Source organism: Cynocephalus volans, chromosome 16, assembly GCF_027409185.1.
Source record: "Cynocephalus volans isolate mCynVol1 chromosome 16, mCynVol1.pri, whole genome shotgun sequence".
In the NCBI taxonomy this organism is placed as follows: Eukaryota; Metazoa; Chordata; class Mammalia; order Dermoptera; family Cynocephalidae; genus Cynocephalus; species Cynocephalus volans.
Genome location: NC_084475.1, coordinates 20467984 through 20490420, shown reverse-complemented (window position 1 = coordinate 20490420; position 22437 = coordinate 20467984). Strand labels below are relative to the sequence as shown.

The window sequence follows — 22437 nt, the reverse complement described above, 5'->3', positions numbered from 1 at the left end:
ATTGTTTTAATTAATCTCACCAGTTGTCTGACTGCCTGGCAGGACCTGCTTCCTCTGCTGTCGGTGTAGAAAACGGTTCCTTTCCCCTTTCCTGGCTCTAGCCTCAGCATGGAGCCCCAGGAGCCCAGCCCTGCCGGACAGCTCCCGAGCCAGGCAACCCATGCAGGTCCCAAAGTACCCGCCACTAGGGTACATGCCACCTCTCCCTCCGCCCCCGCCCCCCCTGCACACATGCACACGCACACACGCATGCACACGCACACACGTGTACACACACCCTACACCACACCGCAGGCAGCAGTGGGAAGCTGCAGGAATCCCGATGGCTGCAGTTTTATTACAAGATTTCTTTTCAAATGCAAAATCAGGCCAACAAGCTTCACAGCTCCGATTCTTCAACCACTCTCCCCGTCCTGCTGGTAGCCCGCCCCACACCACCCCAACATATACACACAACTCCCACGCCAGCGACCCCAGCCCCAAACTGTTTCCCACACCCACTTCCACCCTGCCCCGAACTTCTTTTTTAAAAAACCTGTTAAGAACTCCCAAAGCTGAAGTGCACACAGGACCAACCCAGGTGTGCAAGAATCCCACCTCTCAGACCCCAGCAGCCTGTGAAGCTTGACCCTCCTCCTCCTGTGTGTTCTGCTCAGAAAATCTCCCCAAGGTGCCCATTCCAGGATTTGCTGTTGTTAGCAGTCAAGTCCTTCCAGAAGTCTGCCCTAAATCTCGTCTCTGCTCTTATTTAAGCCCTGGTAAGCCTTCCTAGGTAGCAGAGGAGTAGCTGTGACCCCCAGCATGGCCCGGTGCACTGGGCCATGGCCCTTGGACCTCCGGGCGGTCTTGCTTTTCCTGGGCTGAAGCCTGTCACGGTGAGGAATACTTGTAAGGTCGCCGAGGAAGGAGGCACAAGCCAGGCAAAGGTAAAAGAATTTATTAGCAAGGGGACCTGCCTGGCTGAGCCTCACATGGTATCAGCCCCAAGAGGCCGTTGGGTGTCTTTTCTAGAGTTAAGGTTGGCATGTGGCCTAGCCTAGGAAGACAGTTACAATGTTCTATTCCAGGCAGAGACCTGGGGAGACAGAAACCTTGGGCTAAGGGAGGGCAAGTTACAATGGGATATTCTGGGTCCAGCCTGCTCAGCCTGCTCGTGGGAACAGAGACCCTGAGGAAGGAAACTTAGATCATGAGACTGAAAAAGGGTGGGGGGTGGGGCTCTCTAAAAGTCAGGTTCTCAGTTCCAGGGACCTGACAATACTCTGACTTCTTCCCCACATCTTCTCCACCTGCCCCATCAGACTTTTTAATTTAAAAAAAAAAAAAAAATGGTTATTTGGGCTTTAGGGACCCTATCCTTTTTACAAAAACATAATCATTGTAGGCTAGTTACAAAACATGGATTAGCAAAATGAAAATCTAAATACCTCATACCCAGAGAGGGTTGATATTATTCACCTGGGTACAAACTCTTCTGGGCCTTTGCCTATTTGTACGAGTCTCTATACATGTATTTGAAATGGGCATGCACTGTTAACCACTGTCCTGTACCTGCTGTTTTGTAACCTCTTGTCATTTAACAGTGTATCTTTCCCCAGTGATAGTCATCTCCAAAAGTGGCTCTGAAATACCTGGAGGGTTTGTTGAAACCCAGGTTGCACCCAGTTTCTGAAGCAGTAGTGCAGAGCAGGGCCCCAAAATGCGTATTTCTAACAATCGCCAGGTGATGTGCGAACTGCTGATCTGCAGCATCATTTTTAGGGAAGCAAGGATGTTTCAAGGAGATACAGACCACTACAATTTATTTAACCAAATTTCCTGGGTTTGGATATTGGCGTTGTTTTTTCGCACTAGAAACATTACTATAAAGAGGCATGTAAAAATCTTTGTGCAGAAACTGTAATTTTCATTTAGATTATATTTTAAAAACAGACCTGTAGAATCAAAAAGTACATCCTATTAAATTGTCCTATAGAGTTGTCCCAGTTTACACTTTTGCCCTGTGGGGAAGAAGCGCCCCCCCCCCCCCCGCCCCAGTTATTGTCATTATTTTAAAAGTCTGCCTGAGTTTAAGGGAGGTGGGGGGATGTTTTCCCCCTTGTGTTATTTTTCATTCTTTAATCATTGTGGGAAAGTGTGGAAAGCACTCAGTCTTTGCAGTAGTCCAGGTAAAAGATGCTGGCTGGAGACCCGAGTTCCAGTGGTGGCAGGAAGACGAGTAGGTGGAAAAGGCCTAGGAAGTTGGAGCGAGGGGACCCAGGAGCCCCCAGCACATGGCACCACAAAGCCCCTACCCCCGCTATGATCTGAATGTGTCCCGCAAACCTCACGTGTTGGAAACTTGATACCCAGTGGTAGGTGCTGGAAGGTGTGCGGGTCCTGGGGGCGCTGCCCTCATGAAGGGATTAACACCGCTATTGCAGGCGGTTCCTTATAAAAGAACAGGTTCGGCTCCCTCTTGCTTTCTTCCCACCAGGTGATGCCCTCTGCCATGTTATGACACAGCAAGATGGGCCTCACAGATGCCGGCCCCTCAATCTTAGACTTCCCAGCCTCCAGAACTGTGACAGATAAATTTCTATTATTTGTAATTACCCAGTCTCGAGTGCTCTGTTGTAGCAGCACAAAATGGACTGAGACACCTCCCGACACACCCGTACGTGCACATTATCAGAACACTAATTCGTGATTCTAACACTGCATGTTTATTTGGCATAATGCTAGACAGTCAGACTCCCCACAGAATTGTCAGAACCACACCTTTGATCCAAGTTGACATCAATAAACTTTCACTTAGAATTTCAAAATATTAGAACTGGAAGAAGCTTTGGCCATTAATCCACTCCCGTAATTTTGTGCCTGACGACTAAGATCCTGAAAGTGTCCCTGACTCCCAATCCAGTTCTCCTCCCAATGAAAGCTTTTTGGCTATTACTCTTTAATATTTGGCTGTGACTCATTATAGGGGTCTGGGTCAGATCTTGCTAGTTTGGCCTTAAGGCACTTGCAAAATGCCCCAACTTTTCTTGTATGTGTGAGAAGACTAAAGAGTGGCACTTTTTCACATCTTCATGGAAACACAGAAACATTGGTGCAATACTCAGAAATTAAGGGAATGGAAGAAAGAAAATCAGATTCTCTTCTGTGAGTGCAGAATTAGAAAAAGAAAGAGTGAAATGAATAACCCTGTTTTTTCCTCCCTCTACCTATGTAGTAGTCTTTGGAAGAAGGGACCTGGTGGACGGGGAAGCACCAGTAAGAGGCCAGCAGGTTCACAGCACAGACAGGAGGAGTGTCTGTGAAGCTGAGAAGCTACTTCTTCGTCTCTCCGAGAATGTAAATGGTGGCTTATTTCTGATTTCATGTCATCTTCGTTGTCACCTCCAATGAGCAGTACTCATAACATGATGAAAATGTTCTGGAATATGCACAAGTGCCAGGAACAGCTTGGTTCTCGGAAAGCTGTCAGCTCGCATGGCACATCTTGGTGTTCAGCTCAGGGCCATGCCATCTGCTCCTTCTAGGCGCTCACAGAGGCAACAGTCCACGAGGGCAGAAGAGTGTTCTCTGCCAAGTTTCATCCAAAAGACAGAGCCGAGGAAGTCATTCTACCTCATCTGGCGATCCTGTTTCAGTTCAGCAGCCATTTTCCACACAGAGACAGAACTGGAGAGCAGTATCTCTTCTGGGAACTGAAATTCCAGTTCAGGAAGAACTTCAATCCCTTTAGTTTCTATGTAACTTACCAGAGTGTCTCTCAGGCTGAAAAACCAAGGAACAAGAGACAGCATTTAAAACAGTCTCCCATATAACACAAAGGAACCAATGAGTTGTCACTTTTTCTAGTTGTCCAAAAAACCCAAGTGATCATTAGGATGAGAAATACTGAGGGTCAGCTTAGGGTCTACCAACTACTGAGCTACTGAACTGGTGCTAGAGTCCTGAGTTCAAGGCTGCAGGTGTGTACTCACCGCTTCCCCCACTGCAGTGCACAAACACTGCAGAAGCCGTGAAGCTGGCCTTGACGATGGCCCGGCCACATGGTTTTAGGCACTCTAGTAAAAGGATCTGTTTATTTACAGGGCTGTATGAAAAACAAAGCCTCACTGTTCAAAAAAATCTTGTATTCCATTTCACGTTTTATACAAGTATTAGCAAAGACTGTGCATTCTCTAGGAAAGGGATCTTTTTTTCTACACTGACAGTCCAGGAGAGTAAAAACTTGTTGAATAAGCTCAAAGAAAATAAATGTGTATAGGTGTATGCCATGTGGCATAATGGAAAATAGCAAATATGAAATGTATTGGTGAGGAAAACTGGAGTTTGATTATCTATTTAGAAAAACAGTAAAGGTAAATCTCTGCTTCACACTCCACATAAAAATAAATTGGCTAACAAGACAAATGTGCAATACAGAACTGTAAATGCACAAGAAGAAAACCTGGGAGGAGGATATTTTATAACCTCGGGATAAGGAAGATCCTTATAGGTATGTTTTCCTATAGAGAGAGACTTCATAGGAAAATTCCGTCAGATTTGACTTCATAAAATTAAAGACTGAGATAGAGCATTTGTAACACATAACAGATAAAAGATTAATCGTTGTTCTATACAAAGAGCTCTTACAAATCATTAAGAAAGTGATAGAGCCCAAAACAAAAGTAACCAAAGAGATAACTCAGAGGATGACATACAAATGGCTGATGAATATAAAATGTGCTGAGCCACACTGAGAACAGAGAAATACAAGTGAAAACAAGATGCCATCTTTGGGCTAGTCAATTGGCAAATATATGAAAGATGGATAATATCAGAGTTGGGTATTCTCATGCACTCTTCATACCCCGGTGTAGCTTATTCTATCAAATATAAAATGCACGTCTTTGACATAGTAAACTACTTGTTATAACGAGAATATATGACTTTTGTAATTATTTTGTTAAAAAACCCAATAGAGTTTAAAACCAAAAAAGATAGCCCTCAGGCTTCCTGGTGACGGTAAAACAGCAGGAGGTGGGACCCTGCGGTAAGAGAACTGTCTTCGTGCTTGTGGAAGACCACAGGAGAGACAGAACACTCTGTATGTGCCTGCCCAGCACGTGTGCACATCCGTACCTCCACTCAGGGTTGAAACTCCCCTCGGTTTGGGGGTTCCTTAGTTTCAAGATCATCATTTCATGAAGCTCCAGAAGGAAGGCGTCTAAGCCGATCTGATTCAGGCAAGTGCTGAGGAGCTTAGCATTTTCTGCACTGAGATCCACTTTGTACCTTGAACTGATTTCCACAAATGGCTCCTAAAATGAATGAGAACAAACACACACTAACCCTGCAAAGAGGGGGCGCAGCCGTCAGTGCAGCGAGGGGAAGAGGCCAGACTCACTTTTTTCAGTCGCAGCAGCTGTTCAGACTTGTGAGCAGAGAGAAGTTGCCAGAGGGCGATGGCGTGTTGCAGCTGACACCTGCTGAAGGCCTGAAAGAAGAACAGGATTCCTGAGGCGGCAGCACAGGTCTCACGCCACCGCCGCCCTGCCATGTCAATGAATGTGAGTGCTGCCCACGCGGGCATTCTTTCTTTTCATTTCTGCTCTGTACTAATTTGATCTTCATTATGAAGCCCCTTTCTGTTCCATCCACTAGTTCACCTTGTCTTAAAACGTCTGACAGTCCTCTCCCTGCTGCGGTAGCCCGAAGTCCATTATCATCACGCAGTTTGCAGGTGGCTAATGTCCTCAGTCATACTTGTGGGTTTGCGCTCTGCTTACACTGTTCATCAAGTGGTGTCTGTCTTTACTATCCATAGTGCATTCTGTTTACACTGTGGACGGAGTCAGTAGGGGGTGTTTCTCACCTTCCCCTCCTTTTCAAGGGTTCCTAGACTGATACCCCCGAATGGTGGTATTCCAGCAGGAAGCAGGGAGATGAAGGTGAGGGGCAGTGCTGATTTCCTCTGCAGAGAGCCCTAACATGAGACCCACCTTTAAAACCGTTGTCTGGTCACCCATTCGCAGGACGTCTTCGATATACTCATTCAAGTACATGTTGGGATCCCCTCCAGCTGTGCTCAGAAACCCCAAAGTGACTTCTATGACAGACAGAGCTTCACAGGCATCACTGTAGGACTGCAGCTGTCCACTGATGGCACTGGCGGCCGAGTTGGGGAGGGACTCCTGGGAAGTCAAAAGAGATATGAACTCAATGAATCCTCAAGACAACCCCATGAGGATATAGAGAGAGACAGAAATATCTACCAATGTCCGTATCAGAAGAGCAGGAATAAATCCATTCTGTGGACTGTATGCTTCAGCATACATGCTATGTCATCATTACTGAGGAACTAACCCCACAAGATGCCAATCTGTTTATGTTCAGTGAGAGAGCTTGCTGATCTGCTGTCCTGCTTGCCCTCTGCAAAGAGCTCTGGGTTCTTCAGGAGCCCAATGGGACTCTTGTGCTCCCAGCCAGATGTCTGGGGCAAGGGTGGTGCAGTCTTGATATGCACAGAGCTCTCTGATAAGACCAAAAGCACCAGGCAAAGGACAAGGCTTATCACAATCACCTGTGCCATCTTGTTCTTGATGCCCATAAAGAGATGTTCGTAGTTCCAGTCACGTCTGTATACCAGGGTGGGTATTCCCTAAATTGAGAAAGAAAAAAGTTTTTGGAAATTAAATCGATTGTGGAGGTTTCTACTACATGACAAACAAAACACGTTCTTCAGCAGTAACTCCACTGCGGTACCAGGCTGTGTGTATCACCTGTCAGAGCACACAGCTCTTTACTGCTGCGTGATGTCTACATTTAACCCACAGTCTGTGGAAAGAGTAACACGACAAGGAAGCCGGCCTAGCCCCAGTGGCCAAACAAAAGCTGTCACGTAGAACACTGCAGGTTGCGGACCACAGAGGTGCCGGGGGACGCTGGTGGGTGAGGGTGTCTCATTCTCGTAGTCATTCAACAGCTACCAAGCAGAGACCACGGCAAGTCTGCTGGACGACAGGGACACGAGAATGAGCCAGCTAACTGCGGGCAGTGAGAGGGAATAACGAATAGACCCAAGTAACAAAGATGTGGGTGGTCTGGAAGGAACAAGACCAGTCCAGGTAAAGGACAGAGATGGGAGTGCGTCTGCTGTGTTCGGGGGAGTGAGCCGAGTCCAGTGTGTGAGGGGATGTGAGCTGGGTGGCAGGGCTGGAAGGCTGGACTTCGGTACAGGGCTTTCTGTGCCAGCTGAAGGAGCGTAGGTTCTGTCCTGTGTGCAGGGGCAGGCCGTGCAAGGCTGTCCAGCAGAGCCAGGGGATCCAGACCTGGGTACTGGCAGTGCAGATTGGAGAAACGAGGCAGGGGACCAGGTAGGAGCTACTATAGCAGTTGGACTCAAGGATGGATGCTTTTTTTAAAAAAGATGACCGGTAAGGGGATCTTAACCCTTGACTTGGTGTTGTCAGCACCACGTTCTCCCAAGTGAGCTAACCGGCCATCCCTATATGGGATCCAAACCCGTGGCCTTAGTGTTATCAGCACCACACTCTCCCGAGTGAGCCACGGGCCGGCCCAGGATGGATGCTTTGAACCAAAGCAGCAGGCTGTGGTAATTACACAATGAGGACACCAATAAGGTACACCTGATGCACCTGGTGACAGATTACACGTGGAGGCTGAAGGATAAGCGGAAGTGTAGACTGAGGTTTCCTTGGGTGGTCATGCCTTCAACCGTGGTAGAAAAACCCAGATAATGAGTCCGTGAAGACTTTAAGATACTTTTGGGGATCTGAGGTGCAGACGCTGCTGCAGAGGGAGCTCAGGAGAGCTGTCCAGCCAGAGATACAGGTGCGAGACACAGAGACACAGCCACATGTGGACCCAGGAGCTACGGGTGTGACTGATGTGACACGGATGAGGCTGCTGTATGATACACCTCGTGCCCATCTCAGTGGACACACACTGAAGGCCACTTGTTCACAACAGATATGCTGACTAAATAAGTGGCAGCAGGGCCAGCCTTACCTTGAGGGTCAGCCTGGGCTTGCCCTGGAGGAAGCGGCTGGTGACCTGTCGCTGCATCTTCTCCAGGTCGAACTCCTGCAAGGTCTCTCCACCCTGCTCCATCTGATATTGGCAGTTGGAGACAATCAGTGGGATGAGGTCCCGATCCACTTCGTAACTGATGACATGCAGGTCAGTGACCTCAGAGGCATCCACGGAATAGCTGAAGGACAACAGGACAGAGCACTCAGTGTCTGGGTCAGTGCGCAGGCCTGCGATGCCAGGCTACACCGAGCCAGTCCCTATCTGGTGTTCGCACAGTCTGACCAGGTGGAAACCACACACAAGTAAGGGGCGCTCGTGGTGGGCACCAGAGGGCGTTCAGGGAAGGAGCTCGGGCTTGGCTTGCACCTGCCCCAGTGGCCTAGGGACTCTGGGCCGAGCAGGTGCCACTCCTGCTGGCTCATGTACGCACCTGTTGTTTTCCTTGGAGAACTTTTCCACTGTGTAGACAATTTCATTGTGTAGGTTAATCAAGTAGCTGACTAAGGCAGTAGAACAGAGACCCAGACCCTGCCGGCGAGGCAGGATGACCTCAAAATCAGCGTCCAGATCCAAGTCAGAACTGCAGTAGTCTTTAGGTAGCTTGATTTCACCTTTCAAAGACAGGGTTATTCTTTCTCAGAGAGGTTCTCACTCCACGCTGTTTCTTTCACAGCACCAGGCAGGTGGAGGGGAAGGACTGCAGAAGTCACTCAACTAAGAACACAGCAGGAACCAGGCACACCTTAAGTTCTGTTTCCAACCTCTTAAATACTGACAAGTTTCAAATATTCTCAACGCCTTTTTGATTCCATATTTATGGGTCCAAGAGGACCGAGGGTTCATTTTTCCTGTTTGTTATTTCACTTACCCCAGACACCTCCATCAAAAGATTCATGGGTTCAGCATTAACATGGTGCTATGCAATGACAGGGACAGGCAGAATCAGGCTGAGAAGAGCTTTCAGGACAGTCCTCCTTTAAGGTTTAGTGTGAAAGAGACTAGGATACTTACCATTGGTGTCAAGTGACCTCCTCAGCTTGTTCCACGTTGACAGAAAGATAGTGATTCTGTTGTGAACTAACTGCTTCAACCCATCTGTCGAGCAAAGCACTGTAAGAACCCCATGGTAAACCACACCCGGCCACAGTCAGACCACCGCAATCACACTCCCCAGACAGAACAGCTCTGCAGGTTCACGTGTGCATCAGCACGTTCTGAATGCCATTTTAAGCACTGAGTTTGAGGAGCTAGAGAGGAAGAGGTGCTTCTCAGCTGCAGCAAAAACCTCTAATGTATTTTCTGGGATTCAGGTACCCTCCACCTCCTGCTAAAAGCTTAGGCTATATGGAGCCCCCATTAGTCCCAAACTCCCCCACCCCGCCCGTGCCCCCACTGGAGTGGTCCTCTTGAACCACCAAACACGGACAGTCCTGATCTCTTAGTAGAGCAGAGTCATACCTGAATTGTGACTGTTGATAAAACTTCTGATGGATCTGTATTCAACTTCGGAAATATTCTGGAATTGTTTCACTAGATTCCTTTGCAAGGCCAAAATCTCAGGCAAGAATTTCACTAGTCTCAGTTCTGCTTCCTGGAGAAGGGAAGACCACCCAGTAACACTTCTTTATTTACCTAAAATATGTTCTTGGTGCTACAGACTGGGGCTGCTGGGGGACTTGTATTTGTAGTTTAATCTGGCCAACGTGCCATTTCATCTGATGACACAACATGGAGCTTGAACATGGGAAAAGGGCCATCCCATTCTTTCAGTAAGTACCTACAAGCTTGCAACATGCTAGACTGTTCGCCACACCAGGGATAGAGGACGAACAAGACAAAACCCCATGCCCACATGTGCCATGAGCTGGTGAAAGAAATCTGTCTCTTGGGCCCACGTGACTGGGTGGGTGTGGAGAGGAGCTGCTGGAAATGAAAAGACCGAGGGCTTAGGCAGCGATGGCTGGCATATTCCTGGGTGTCCTTCCCAAGACCTAGGATCTAAGCATCCTCAGTTTAATGAAACTGGGCACCTTGGTGAGAGAGCAGAGTATTAACATGAATTCTTTCCTAGTGTGAATTAATTTTCTTTCACTGATCAACAGAAATTTCTGATTGCCTTTCTTCTTGCTGGACTGCAAACGCTGGTCCATGGAGGGTAGTGACTAGAAAATGTGTTGTAGAAAATAAAAGTTCAGTGGGTGAAAGTGAGTAGCAGTGCGTGCTTCTGCTCCAGCAGGTATGACCAACCACTACGAACACACACTCCCTCCCTCCCTCCCGGTTTAGGAACAGAAAAGATTTTTTGTTTGATTTTGGCTCTGCACTCTTGACTAAAGTTTTTTTCACCCAAAAGATACTTGTTGGTGACCAACTGCTCCAGGCACTGGGGGATGAAGATGCAGACACTGCTGGGGAAGATCTGTACTGTTGCCTTTCTTGCTGAGTGAACAGGGAGGTCCTCTCCTGGCCTTCAAGTTCTTTATGGATTACTGCTAATCCCAACTCGTGTGTCTATTTCATCTGTGACTTTATGCTTCGGACTGTCACACAGTTTGATGTGTATGAAGATCTTGCCTCTCTCCCTGAACCTTCTGCTACAGACACCGTATTCAAAATCAAAGCACTGAAGTAGTCTGTTAGAAGTGTTATCTTCAGGAATGACTAAACCAAATAAGAGCCGGGCCCTTCGGGTCTACAGGGGAAGTGTGCACAGGAAAGGGGCAGCCACGGTGAGTGAGACGCACCTTCTGCAGGAACTGCCAGAGCACGGGCACTGTCTCCCTGCCATTTTTCTGCTCCACGACGTGCTGGAGGTACTCAACTGTGATTTTTTTTCTGCAGCTCCAAATCTTAGAGCAGTGAACCACACTCTTCTGGGGCAGGTGGGGCAGGAAGGTCACCGGGTCACCATATATGATTCTGGCTACAGCGTTGGAGCTGATACGCTCATCTTGGCTGATTAGAGCATTCACGGTCAGAAGGGTTCTGTCTAGATGCTAGATGAAGAAAGTGATACAGAATTCTGGAAGTGAGATATTGCTACACATAGCTTGGGAAACCTCTCCAGGAGGGCTTTAATTAGGGAGTCTGCCCTACTCACCTTAGCACCTAATCGTATTCACTTTTGTTATCTCATTATAATTTAAGTGTTCCTTCTTTATATATAGGTTATGTCTCCCCAAATAAAATGAGACTCCGAGACCTATATTTTATTCCCATTCTTTTCTATACTGTCTTTTATTTTCTGATGGGCTTACTTACTCTCAGCAATATTCTATCTAACAGGAGTAATTAACCTATGATTGTCGATGCAGTTTTGGTGGTACCTACACGGTAGTTCTGTACCTCTGCTGTAAAAAGTAACAGGAGAAAACTGCTGCCTGCACATTCTAGACTCCCCGTAATTCCTCAGCTGACTCATGACCAGCTGCAGGAGCAAAGGGCACTTGGGGACAGGAGGAGGGTGGTGTGACTCTAGGTAGAGAGCACCGATGTCTAAGGCTCAGCCAAAGGCTGCTGACAGCACTTCTGTGGGGGACAAAGGGCAGAGAGTGCTCAGCAGACAACCAGGACTCCCCTGCCCTTCCTGGACACAGTTGCTATTGTCACTTGCCTTCAGTTCAGGTAAAATAATAGCTTCAACATGCTTTTCCCAGCTGTTTCTCATTTCTTTGGTTGACAATTTTGCATCAAAATTTAAAAGCCCTACAAAGAAAACCAAAAATGTGGGTTACCAAGGAAGAAAAACCACAGTAGTCTATTTATAGTAAACACTACATAAACATGAAATAGAGATAATACTCCTTTTGGGGTAGTAACTTCCCAAGTTAACCTAAAGATTTTTAAATAGTTCCCGCTGCTACCCCCAACCTAATGATCTTTGTGAAGATACTTCAATCTCTAAAAACTCCTCCAACCCACATACTTATAATCTTGAAGCTATTCTGAACAAAACTTCTAAGAGGAGAGAATCTAACTCAGAAGCCAGGGGCACAGTAACAGTGGCCAGCGCCACTGCTGGCCGTCTCGGCTGTGGCTGGAGTGTGGCCCTGAGATGCACATGTGATGCAGAGTGCTGCGGCCACCATCCCCGTGCTTCCGGGACTCGGTCATTTTGTTGGTGTGACACTGGGTGAGCTCAACTAGTTTGAAATCACACCAGAATGAGAGGCTTAAAATAAAATCAGAATTTGCTAAATGGAAAATATATAGTAATGCTGGTTTCTGGCAAAGAAGCACCTGAAGTGGAAATAAATTTTCTTGTCATAGGGCAGGACTTTAAAATATTTTTGCAGATAAACAACAACAGCAAAAGAAAATCATCCTTCATTCCACTACTCAGAGATAACAATTTTACTAAGTTATCTGTAGACCTTTCTGTATGGATTTAAATTCTTTAAATAGAAAAATTAGCTCAGTGAACACAATATTCTGTAGCCTGCTTTTTTTGTTTGTTTCTTTTTTGGCAGCTGGTATAGGGACCGAATCCTGGACCTGGGTGTTATCAGCACCACGCTCTAACCAACTGTGCTAACTGGCCAGCCCCTTGTAGCCCGCTTTTTTTCATGTAATAAATTGTGAACGTGTAAACATATTAGGTCAGTGTATGATGATAATTTTAGGAAAGCAGCAGTGTATTGGATTGAATTAAGTCCCCTCAAAACTCACTGGAGCTTGAATTGTGTCCCCAAAGTTTTATGTATTAGAGGCTTGGCCCCCACTGTGACTGTTAAGAGGGTGGGAAATATTCTTATGGTAACTGAAAAGTGGAGCCTTGAAGAAGTGATTGGATTGTAGGACTGTGCAGCAGTGACTGGATTAAAAACGGTGGTCGGGGCGTGGTTCTGAGGGCTCTGAAAGGAGAGGAGAGTCTCTCTCTGCTCCACCATTTTCACAATGTGATACCCTGCCATCACTGTCACCACCAACAAGACTCTCACCGGCTGTGTTCCCCGGATTTTGGACTTTCTAGCCTCTGAAACTTTAAGCAATAAATTTCAGTTTCTTTATAAAACACCCAGTTCCATATATTTTGTTGTAAGCAACAGAAACGGACCAACACAAGCAGCTCTGATGGTGACTGATTCTTTGACGCATAACGTGTTTTAGATGATATGTTCCCAGTGAAGTAGGTCAATTCCCCACAGGGCTGGCTTTGGAACTGAAAAGCCTCCCCTGCCTGCATTTCACACTGGCTGCAGAGCTCTGGGTACTGCAGGCCGCAGCGCGATGGGAAGCGCAGAGCAGCTCCTCCCGTCCTCAGGCAACGGACGTGCTCCCCGCTTCCCACTCCTGGTGCTGCCGTCCATCTCCCGCCCTCCCTCTCTCTGGAGCCATGGGAGTGAGCCTCCTCTCTTTGCAGCGGTGCCCCACAATGCCCTCCCAGCCCAGCCCTCACCCCTTCCTCACTCTGGTCAGAGAGGGGGTGCTGCTCCTGGAGGAGGCAGCGCAGGACGAGGTGCAGCATGTGCACGGTCTCATCGGCGCTCTTCCCCAGTGTCTTGATTAACTGCTCCAGGTCTCTCTGGATATGCTGTTGCAGAAACCTTCCCGGATCCCCTACTGGAGGCTTGATGATGTTCACCAGAGCCTGTGGGGGCATCGAAACAAAACGTGAAGTGAGACCTGTCTGCAGATGAGAAGGCGTGCTCAGGAGAGGCCAGTGAAGTGAAAACCAGCAGAGTCAGAAGGTGGTTTCTAAGACAGGGTCCGTGGAGTGAGCCAAGCATGGTTTGCACAGAGGTGAGGGGCTGGCCGGCTAGCTCGGGTGGTTACAGCGTGGTGCTGATAACACCAAGCTCCAGGGTTTGACCCCTGTACCAGCCAGCTGCCGAAAATACAAACAAACAATTAGCACAGGTGAGGGGAACAGGCAGTGGGCTGGCTTTTCTATGACCAGAGCAAGATAAAGAACACGCCAAGCCTGCACTGTCTAACACGTTGGTTAGGAGCAACCCTGACGGAATGCAGTGTGCTCTTTCTTCCTAGAGCTGCAGGGAAGACACAGGTAAAGTAATGGCTATGTCAGCCTCTCCACTTTCATATGTGGACTGTTGCTCATATAAAGTGGATTTTATATAATCTGATGAATAGTTGCCCCATACCATCATTTGCCACAGTGGGAAAAATCAGGATGTGTGAATTTTATATTATTTTGTAGATTAGGTATCAATGATATAATTCAAATCCACGGGTGGTAGACAGGATATTTTACTTTTTTTTTTTTTTTTTTTTTTTGTCTTTTTCGTGACCGGAACTCAGCCAGTGAGTGCACCGGCCATTCTCATATAGGATCCGAACCCGCGGCGGGAGCATCGCCGCGCTCCCAGCGCCGCACTCTCCCGAGTGCGCCACGGGCTCGGCCCTTACTTTTGTTTTTTATTGATTTTTTTTGGCGGCTGGTTGGTACGGGGATCCAAACCCTTGACCTTGGTGTTCCCAATAACATACTCTAACCAACTGAGCTAACCAGCCAGCCCCTGGACAGGACATTTAATTTAATTAAAAAAATTTTGGGGGGGGGCAGCTGGCCAGCACAGGCATCTGAACCCTTGACCTTGGTGTTGTAACACTGTGCTCTAACCAACTGGGCTAACCGGTCAGCCCTTGGATAGGACATTTTAGATCAAACGATTTGCTGTGAAAAAAAACGTAGCAGGTTCTTCCTACAGCAACTAAGTGCATAGTTCAGCAGCACCGTGATATACCTGAGGACTTTGTGCAGCTCCAAGAAGCATAGCCAAGTGAGTGAGTAACCGGATAAGAATGAAGACCACTGGGGACAGCTCTCGGTCAGACACCACCGCCACACCTCTGTGTTGCGGGCTGCCCAGCACATGGCCAGTCTGGGTTCTGTCTGTGATGATTCTGGAAAGGACAAGAGAAGACAGTGGGAAGACTGAAGATGGTCATTCCTTCCAGTGCTAGTGAAACTTCAGATTCTTAGGACTTATAGAAAACCATGTGCAAAGAACTTCCACAGTTTTGAAGAAAACCATGTGGAAAGAACTTCCTAGTCTAGTAAGCCCAGACCACTCTCCTAAGAGTATCTCTTTATAGACTCACTTCTCTGGCTGACCAAATCACACAACATTCCTAGTGTGAAGCAGTGGCATTATGTGGCTGTTGGTGCCGATCCCTATGCAGAGTGTCAGGACAGAGGTCTGGGCCCATCTCTTCTCCTGAAATCTTTGTGGGAAGAGGAGCTGACAGGCTGAGAATGCAAGAGTTTGGGACAGGTGGCATCAACATGGGGACTGTCCACATCCTTCTCTATTTTCCCGAAACAAAAACTGGGATCCAAGGTCTGGCAAAGGATTTTGTATCACATCCACATGGAGATACGTATACACTGTGATAGATAGATTCACAAATATTAGAGACTGGAGAACATTCTGATAGTTGATGGAGAGAACGGGTGAGAATAATTTAAACTGTGCCTGCGTCAGAATACCAGAGTGTCCGACGACCACAGAGAGGCCCCAGTAGCGCTCTGATGGGAGCATCGACAACCACCATTGTCCCAGGAGCAAGTGTGGAATTGTGAGATCACATTTACATCTGGATTCCGAAGTCTGTTAATTGACAGGACTGTCTCCTTCACTTTTCTCCAAAAAAAGGGAGAAAGCTAAGACAGTTTACATGTGAGATGGATCTGCTCAGATGGACAAATTCTCGGCTTTTGGTCTTGTAGACTTAAATGTCCCCCTGAATTACGTCACATGTTCATGTCAAGCATATTTCTACGGGGGCTTGTGCCCACAGCCCAAACTGAAGACATCTGTATTAAAACGTGTTAACTTTCATAAGCATTAATGTGTAGTCTGCTTTGTGTTTAAGAGTGTAGTGAGCCAGTGACAGATCAAACACCTCACTGCTGTGTGACTACAGGGAACTTGGCACTGACATTCAATATCCAAATATACTATAGTAAGTGATATTATTTTAAGTATCAGTTTTTCAGCTGGAATAGAAACAGCCCAACGGTTTGACTACTTAGAAAGGAAACATAATCTTACATACTTGATAACATGAAAGCCATCCTGAGGTTTGTGATTAATGCCTCCAATTAGAGCCCCACAGTCAACACAGCAGCTCTGTTCCATCGGCATGCCACACTAGGACAAAGACAATGTGCCACCATCAGTTTTGGAGCCAGTATAATTTGACACACGATCGCCATCACGCAGATGAACACATCCTCACTCCTGGAGGGAGGGGGTACCCTGAGGGTCACTTACTCGAGAGAGTGTACATTTCAGGGGAGGTGGGCAGCCGTGGGGGACAGGGTAGCTACTCGATGCAAGTCATGCACAGGACAGGCCCCAAATAAATCATTATGGGCAAATATGGACTTAAAAAAAAATAGGTGAGACAACTGAAGTCTTACTTCCAAATGGAGCGGCACTTTACAGACAAACATACCTTGTTCAATCTTCCTTCTTCCCGCTCATCACTTTTTTCCTGTATCTATCACAACTAGTCTCCAGTGCTTCATTGTCAAATCAAACACCAGGAATTCTATGATAGCTTCCAAGCGGGTTTCCTTCACTCCACTATGGACTTTTTAATTTAAAACAACCATATGATTTACTACTTCCAAAGGCTCATTTTTCCAAACCAGATAGTACGTGACTGTCTACTGTGAATCACTGCCTATACCAGACTGAACCGATCACCGACTCCGAGGCCCCAGAATTTCAGAGCTGGGAGAAATCTTGGAAAGAATCTGCTTCCATCTGCTCATTTCGTGGACAAGGACATGAGTGAAGCTCAGGAAGATGAAGAATACAGATCAGTATCTTCCTCCCACGTCTCTTACTTTTTAGCTAACGTGAGTCTGTTCAATCCGACAGCCTGTTGCTCAGCGGGTACAGGTGCGCTGCCTGAAGGGCCTGGGCTAGCTACCTAGAAGTTCAGAGATGAATAACACACAGTTCTTTCCCTCCCAGGCATACAGTCTACGACTCTCCTTTTCCTATACCTTGTTTCTCGTGTGTTTTTTGTTTCTCAGCGGCTGGCTGGTAGGGAGATCTGAACCCTTGACCTTCATGTTTGGGGCTGACTTTAACCAGCTGAGCTAACTGGCCAGCCCTTGTTCTTCGTTTTTCCCTTTTTCTATCCTTTGGCATCTAGACCGTCCCTCCTCCTGCACTAGTAATCCTGCCTATGGTCTTGTCAACACCCTGCCATTCTATAAAGACACACATCACTGATCCCATGCCGCAGTGGCGGGAAAGGATGGCCAGTGGTGGTTCCCAACCAGTGGCAATTTTGTTTCCCAGGGGACTTTTGGCAATGTCTGGAGACATTTTTGGTTGTCGTACTGTGGGGGAGGGGTGCTCCTGAAGTCAGGGATGCTGCTACACATCCTACAATGCATGGTACAGGCCCCACAATATGCCCACAGTGCTGAGATTGAAACCTGGGCCAAAACCCTTAGCACCATTTACATGCTTAGTTGGAACACCCTGAACAGCTCAAAACAAGCCTGTGGTCTCCCCAAAGGTCGAGACCTTCATTCTCCCCCTCCTCTGACCTGGAGGAGCACACATTTTGAACCCCCTTCCTCCCCATATCAAGTACCAAGACTCACCTCTCCTACAGAGCACGGGTGGCCATTGGGACAAGCTGTTAAAAGAACAACAGGACACACATTGGCTAGTGAATGACCTATACTGAGAAGGGAAAGCGAACTCTCTCCTCTCTGGCCCTGACCAGAATATGACGTCCAGTAGACGTCTGGAGCGCATGGCCAGAAATCTTGAACTACTTTGTTAGTTTAGTTATTTGACACATGCCTGGAGCTCAATACATGTATCTTGTGAAAAATGTCTGAGTTTAACTTTACAAAGTAAAGAGGAATTAGATTACTGGCTCATACCAGGGATTACTTTTGGAAGCAGGGTGGTTAGTATTTTATATCTTTCTATTGATTGTTTTTTTGCTTTTTGCCACAAGCATGTTTATGACAACTTTTAAAACCAGTTTCAAAAGATTATTTACTCAAGGCAACAGCAAAATTTACATAAAGTCATGGGTTATTTTATTCAGTCTCTCAGTTCTGTACTTCAAAAGAGCTATTTCTGGGTCAAAAACTTTGTTGTGTATTGTGACTGGCCTTTGAATGAGCCTCTGGTATGATCCCAGTCCTCCTATCTCCCAGAATGGCATATCTTGAGAGCAGACATGCATCTCAAAGAATCCTTTCCCCACAACTTAGAAATGAAATGATTTGGATTATGCAGCCAGCAGAGTGCTGGTTCCTTCGAGCCATTCATATTCTGCAAAGGTGGTGGAGGCAGAAGAAGGCAGGGGATTTTGGATCTTCAGGCATAAACTATGTGGATGCCAAGTTTAACCCAATGCCTTGTGTGGCAGCCGGAAGCCCTTCAAATATGGGAGGAGTGTGATTCCATATCAGACACCAGCACTTACTATACCAGCGGACTGTTTCCAGGCCCTTCCATTTCCTAGCTTGAGCCAGCATGTCTTCAGGCATTGTTGGAAGAAAAGCGTTCTGAAAACCAAAAAAGCAGAGATAGCTCTTGATAAGTGAGCATCGTGATTGGCTTCTGCTGTTCAGCAAAATGCCTAGAGTAAGAAAATGAATTTATTATTTTCTTTCTTCTTAACCCCAAAAGCTATCTATGAGGAAAATATGACAGCTCTCTGTGAAATAACAAAGTGCAAGGTGAGGTTGTCACCACCACCGGGGACAGAGGATCCAGTGAGATACAGACACAGAATCTAGAAGACACAGAGGTTCCAGAGTTCGGGGTCGCAGGCTGGTCTCTACAGTGGCAGATTTCAAGTTTTCCCTGTGGAAGCTGACGTAGTCATAGCCCGCTCTTACCACCATGTTGTCTGGGGAGAAGGCCAAATTCTTCAAGGGTTCCAAGGCTCTGTTTTGTCCACACAGAAGGATGGCCGCAGTGTGAATGGCCATTTCTATCACTGTTCCTTCAAGGCCACCGTCACTGGGTCCGGTCCTCAGCAATGGCAGCGTATTGGTCACCAGGGATGTGGCAAAATGTCTGATACCAGGAGTAGAAAGGATCTTGCTTTCTTCAATGAATGTCTTCAGAGCCTCCCGTTGCTAACAGGAAACAATGTTTTTAACATTAAGATGTATCAAGAGGAATGTTATGTGAATTCAAAGGTTTGCTCTTAGTTCGTCATACACTTGGATACCATATACACTTCAAATATCAACGTAAATATGATTGAATTATCACCATTTGTGGGGAAATTCTTCAGACAAACACAAACATGGCAACCACATAACCTAAGCATTAATTTTGATAACCTATTCTGGTAAACATTATCTTTAAGTTCTTAACTTTGGTTTTCATTTTAATTCTGCAAGCTTTTGGGTTAATCAGAAACTAGTTCCTCCACATAATAAGGTGGAAAACTTCCACTCTAGATAAGAAATTACGGGCATGATTCATGTTTGTGACTTTCATTCTACTCGGAAAATTCCATCTGAATAATGAGACTACAAACACAAGCCCTGAATGTTGTTACTCACCTCTGGCTTCGGATGGAGGTTTGCACTGTGGGATCTGTACAAAACAGCCACCTCTCTAAAAAGTGCTAACAGTAAGTGGACTACCTGTTGTGTTTGGGGGTTTCTGCAAGCCTGCAAAAGCAAGGTTATCAAGTGAGCATTTTAAATATATACAGATCTGTGTAAGGGCCAGAGCCCTGTGTGATTTGCATGTGAATATGGAATGTACCTGAGCCCCAAAGACACCTGGAACCAGGCCCCTCAGGCAGAACACTCTTGGGCTACAAGGTTCATAAAATATTCTCCAATTAAACTTGATGCATATTTATCAGACAGCTTATAGAGAAGTGACAGAAATCTCCTTGTGTTCTCATTTCTGACTCCTTCACTGGTCTTAGAAGCTTTTCCTGAGCAGAGAGAGGATTTTCTATTTCCTCTTTTCCTGCCACAATGCAAACAGGGACTCAAAAAGGAAGCAAGACCATAATTTAGAGATTAGATCCTACAAATCTTGCATCTTTATTCAAATAAACACATGGGGCTGGCCAGGTAGCTCACTTGCTTAGACTGTGGTGCTGATAACACCAAGGTCAAGAACTGTGAACCAGCCAGGTGCCAAAAAAATAAAAAATAAACACACACACACACGTAAACATATATATATATATGAATTATGAATATACATAGATATGAATTTTGCTTGTTGTGCCAGTATCTTTTATTTCAGAGCAATCCTGTAGGAAATGCTTTTTCAGCAGTGTCTCAAAGAAAGTAATGGACATAAACAAATAAAAAAGGAGCTGCTCCTGGCCTTGGCAGGTCAGCAAGATACAGCAAGTGTGCCAACCTAACTCGACTGTTGTTGCTGGCCTGTCCTAGGTGTACCGTGGAGGCCATGGGCACGTGACTTCCCATACAGTGTGCTACTCTCCGGGGCCTCTTCAGTATGCCAGCCTGCACCATGTGATAGGGACAAGGGAAGAGGCAGACGGTGGGGGTGCCATTTGGTGCCAGAGAGAAGCCTGGGGCCCTCCTACCTTGAGAGCTGTCACAATGCCCAGGGGCTTGCACTCGAGGACAGCTTTGCCCACTGCGTCACGAAGAGCCTTGTACTCATCACCGTATACCAGGTATCGGTCCATCTGGCCTGGCTGGTCCTTCTGCAACCCCAATGACACAGGGGTTAGTCACGGTCAGGACAGAACTGTCTCCATAGGTAAAGAAGCCAGGCAATCATTAGAGGTTTACAGGCGGCTGAACTGGGATTCCCTGGTCTGGCCCAGGCAGGACAGTCCAGTCCTGTCTCTGGGAAGTACTTCCCCCTCCATCGATGAAGAGGGGTAAGTGGACAAAAAGCCTGAGGAGGAGTCAGCTCAGACCTTTCAGCTGCTTGCTGTCTCCACTCAGAGCACTGCACCAAAGGCCAGCTGACTTGAAATGTGTTAACGCTAAACCCTGGTTGGTAGTTTAAAAAAGAAAAATAAAAAAGGCCGGGATGTTTAATTCTGTTCTTGTAACCCCAGGACAGTAAGTTTGTTAATTTCTGAGCACCTGGCCAGGACCGCCTGGAGGCCCTAAAGCCGGACGCACTGTGGTTCTTCTGTCCTTGGTCTCACTCTTCCCTGCCTCTGCCTGTCAGAGGTAAACAGGGCACATACTGCAAGTCGAAATCATTTTAATTTGCTGAAAGCAAAGGCCACAGAAACATTCTTTTACTCTCCCTGTGTCAGACTTGATTAGAAGTGAGGCCTAAAAAAGCTTTGCAGGTAGATGACAAACCAGAAACACATGCATGCACACACACACATGAGCGCAAGCATGACTGTCCTCGCTCTGTGGCAGGCGGTCTAAACATTATCAAGAGCTAGGTCAAGTGAGTTAAGCTCAGGGACAAAGGAGCAGACAGACACATGTGCTTCCTTATTGGCTACAGGGTGGGGGATCAAGGGGGCATGAGGCAGGGCAGCAGCACCTGTCCCAGGGTATGGGCTGCGACAGCACGCCCGCCCCTTCTGCCGGGGATCCCTTCTCACCTGCTGTGCGACCACTTCCTCTGGAAACACCCACTGGGATGGATGGCCCGGCTGGGAGAGGCTCTGCACAAACTCCATCCCTCGCTGGCTTGCAAGCTTCCTCACCAGGTACACTCGGTACCAGCCACTCTCGGCTTGGGCACAGAAGTGCTCAACTTGCTGCAGGTAGCGTCGCTTTTCCTCAGCCATCCCTGAAGGGTCAGAGAGAAATGGGTGAGTGACTGGTGACTGAGGACATTTGTCACAGAACACACTCCAGTCCAAGGGCACGGGGCCTATCTTCAGGAATTCACAGTACAGAAACCTCCGGAAGAAAGACGCATGGTAAGAACCAGGTCCCCACACTTCCTGAGTCTCCCACTAAGGGGGTCTCTCAGCCCAAGGTACAGAAAGGTGGGAGGACTTGCCGGAGCCTTGCGGAAGCTCCGAGAGGAAATCAGAAGCCTTGTTGAGACAGAGGCGGATCCTGGCCACCTCCTGCAGGTATTCAACTGATGCTGCGGTGGCAGGTTCCTGGCCACGTCTTCCTGAGGAACATGTCTTGAGGAAATGACCTTCCTCTCTCAGGTAGTGCAGTTCATTTCTGGAGTAAGCACTGGTCTTCTCCTGTAGTGAATCCTAAGGAGCAAAGAAGGAGGAAGAAAAGGATATTCTTTTTAATGTGCAAATCCACAGCCTCCTAAAATTGCCAGTGTGAGCATCACTCCAAACCCAGAGAGCATCACTCCTTCAAGACTAACGGAAGGATAAAGAACACTGTCATAGGTTTCAGTGTACATTTTTGAATTGTGGAAAGCTAACACCCTTTTTATCTTAGGGGCAAGAAGGAAAGGAAAATGTGAGCCTATGAGGAAAAAATGTGGT

General features: G+C 47.0%; 1 protein-coding gene across 1 annotated transcript in view; it reads right to left on the bottom strand.

Annotated features, from left to right (window-relative positions):
• Positions 1–2743: 2743 nt before the first annotated feature.
• The window catches only part of RNF213 (ring finger protein 213), a 99906-nt gene continuing 80212 nt past the window's right edge, over positions 2744–22437 (bottom strand). Inside the window, exons 47-68 of the mRNA XM_063080384.1 lie at positions 21981–22191; positions 21574–21764; positions 21103–21114; positions 20578–20697; positions 19562–19672; positions 18884–19126; positions 18466–18547; positions 17624–17658; positions 16051–16145; positions 14736–14895; positions 13438–13618; positions 11642–11733; positions 10773–11024; positions 9487–9619; positions 9040–9123; positions 8459–8639; positions 8005–8206; positions 6557–6634; positions 5976–6167; positions 5381–5470; positions 5116–5294; positions 2744–3762 (exon numbers count right to left, since the gene is read on the bottom strand). Coding sequence (XP_062936454.1) covers positions 3609–3762; positions 5116–5294; positions 5381–5470; positions 5976–6167; positions 6557–6634; positions 8005–8206; positions 8459–8639; positions 9040–9123; positions 9487–9619; positions 10773–11024; positions 11642–11733; positions 13438–13618; positions 14736–14895; positions 16051–16145; positions 17624–17658; positions 18466–18547; positions 18884–19126; positions 19562–19672; positions 20578–20697; positions 21103–21114; positions 21574–21764; positions 21981–22191 — 3078 coding nt within the window. The 3' untranslated portion in view covers positions 2744–3608. The remainder of the gene's footprint in view (positions 3763–5115; positions 5295–5380; positions 5471–5975; positions 6168–6556; positions 6635–8004; positions 8207–8458; positions 8640–9039; positions 9124–9486; positions 9620–10772; positions 11025–11641; positions 11734–13437; positions 13619–14735; positions 14896–16050; positions 16146–17623; positions 17659–18465; positions 18548–18883; positions 19127–19561; positions 19673–20577; positions 20698–21102; positions 21115–21573; positions 21765–21980; positions 22192–22437) is intronic.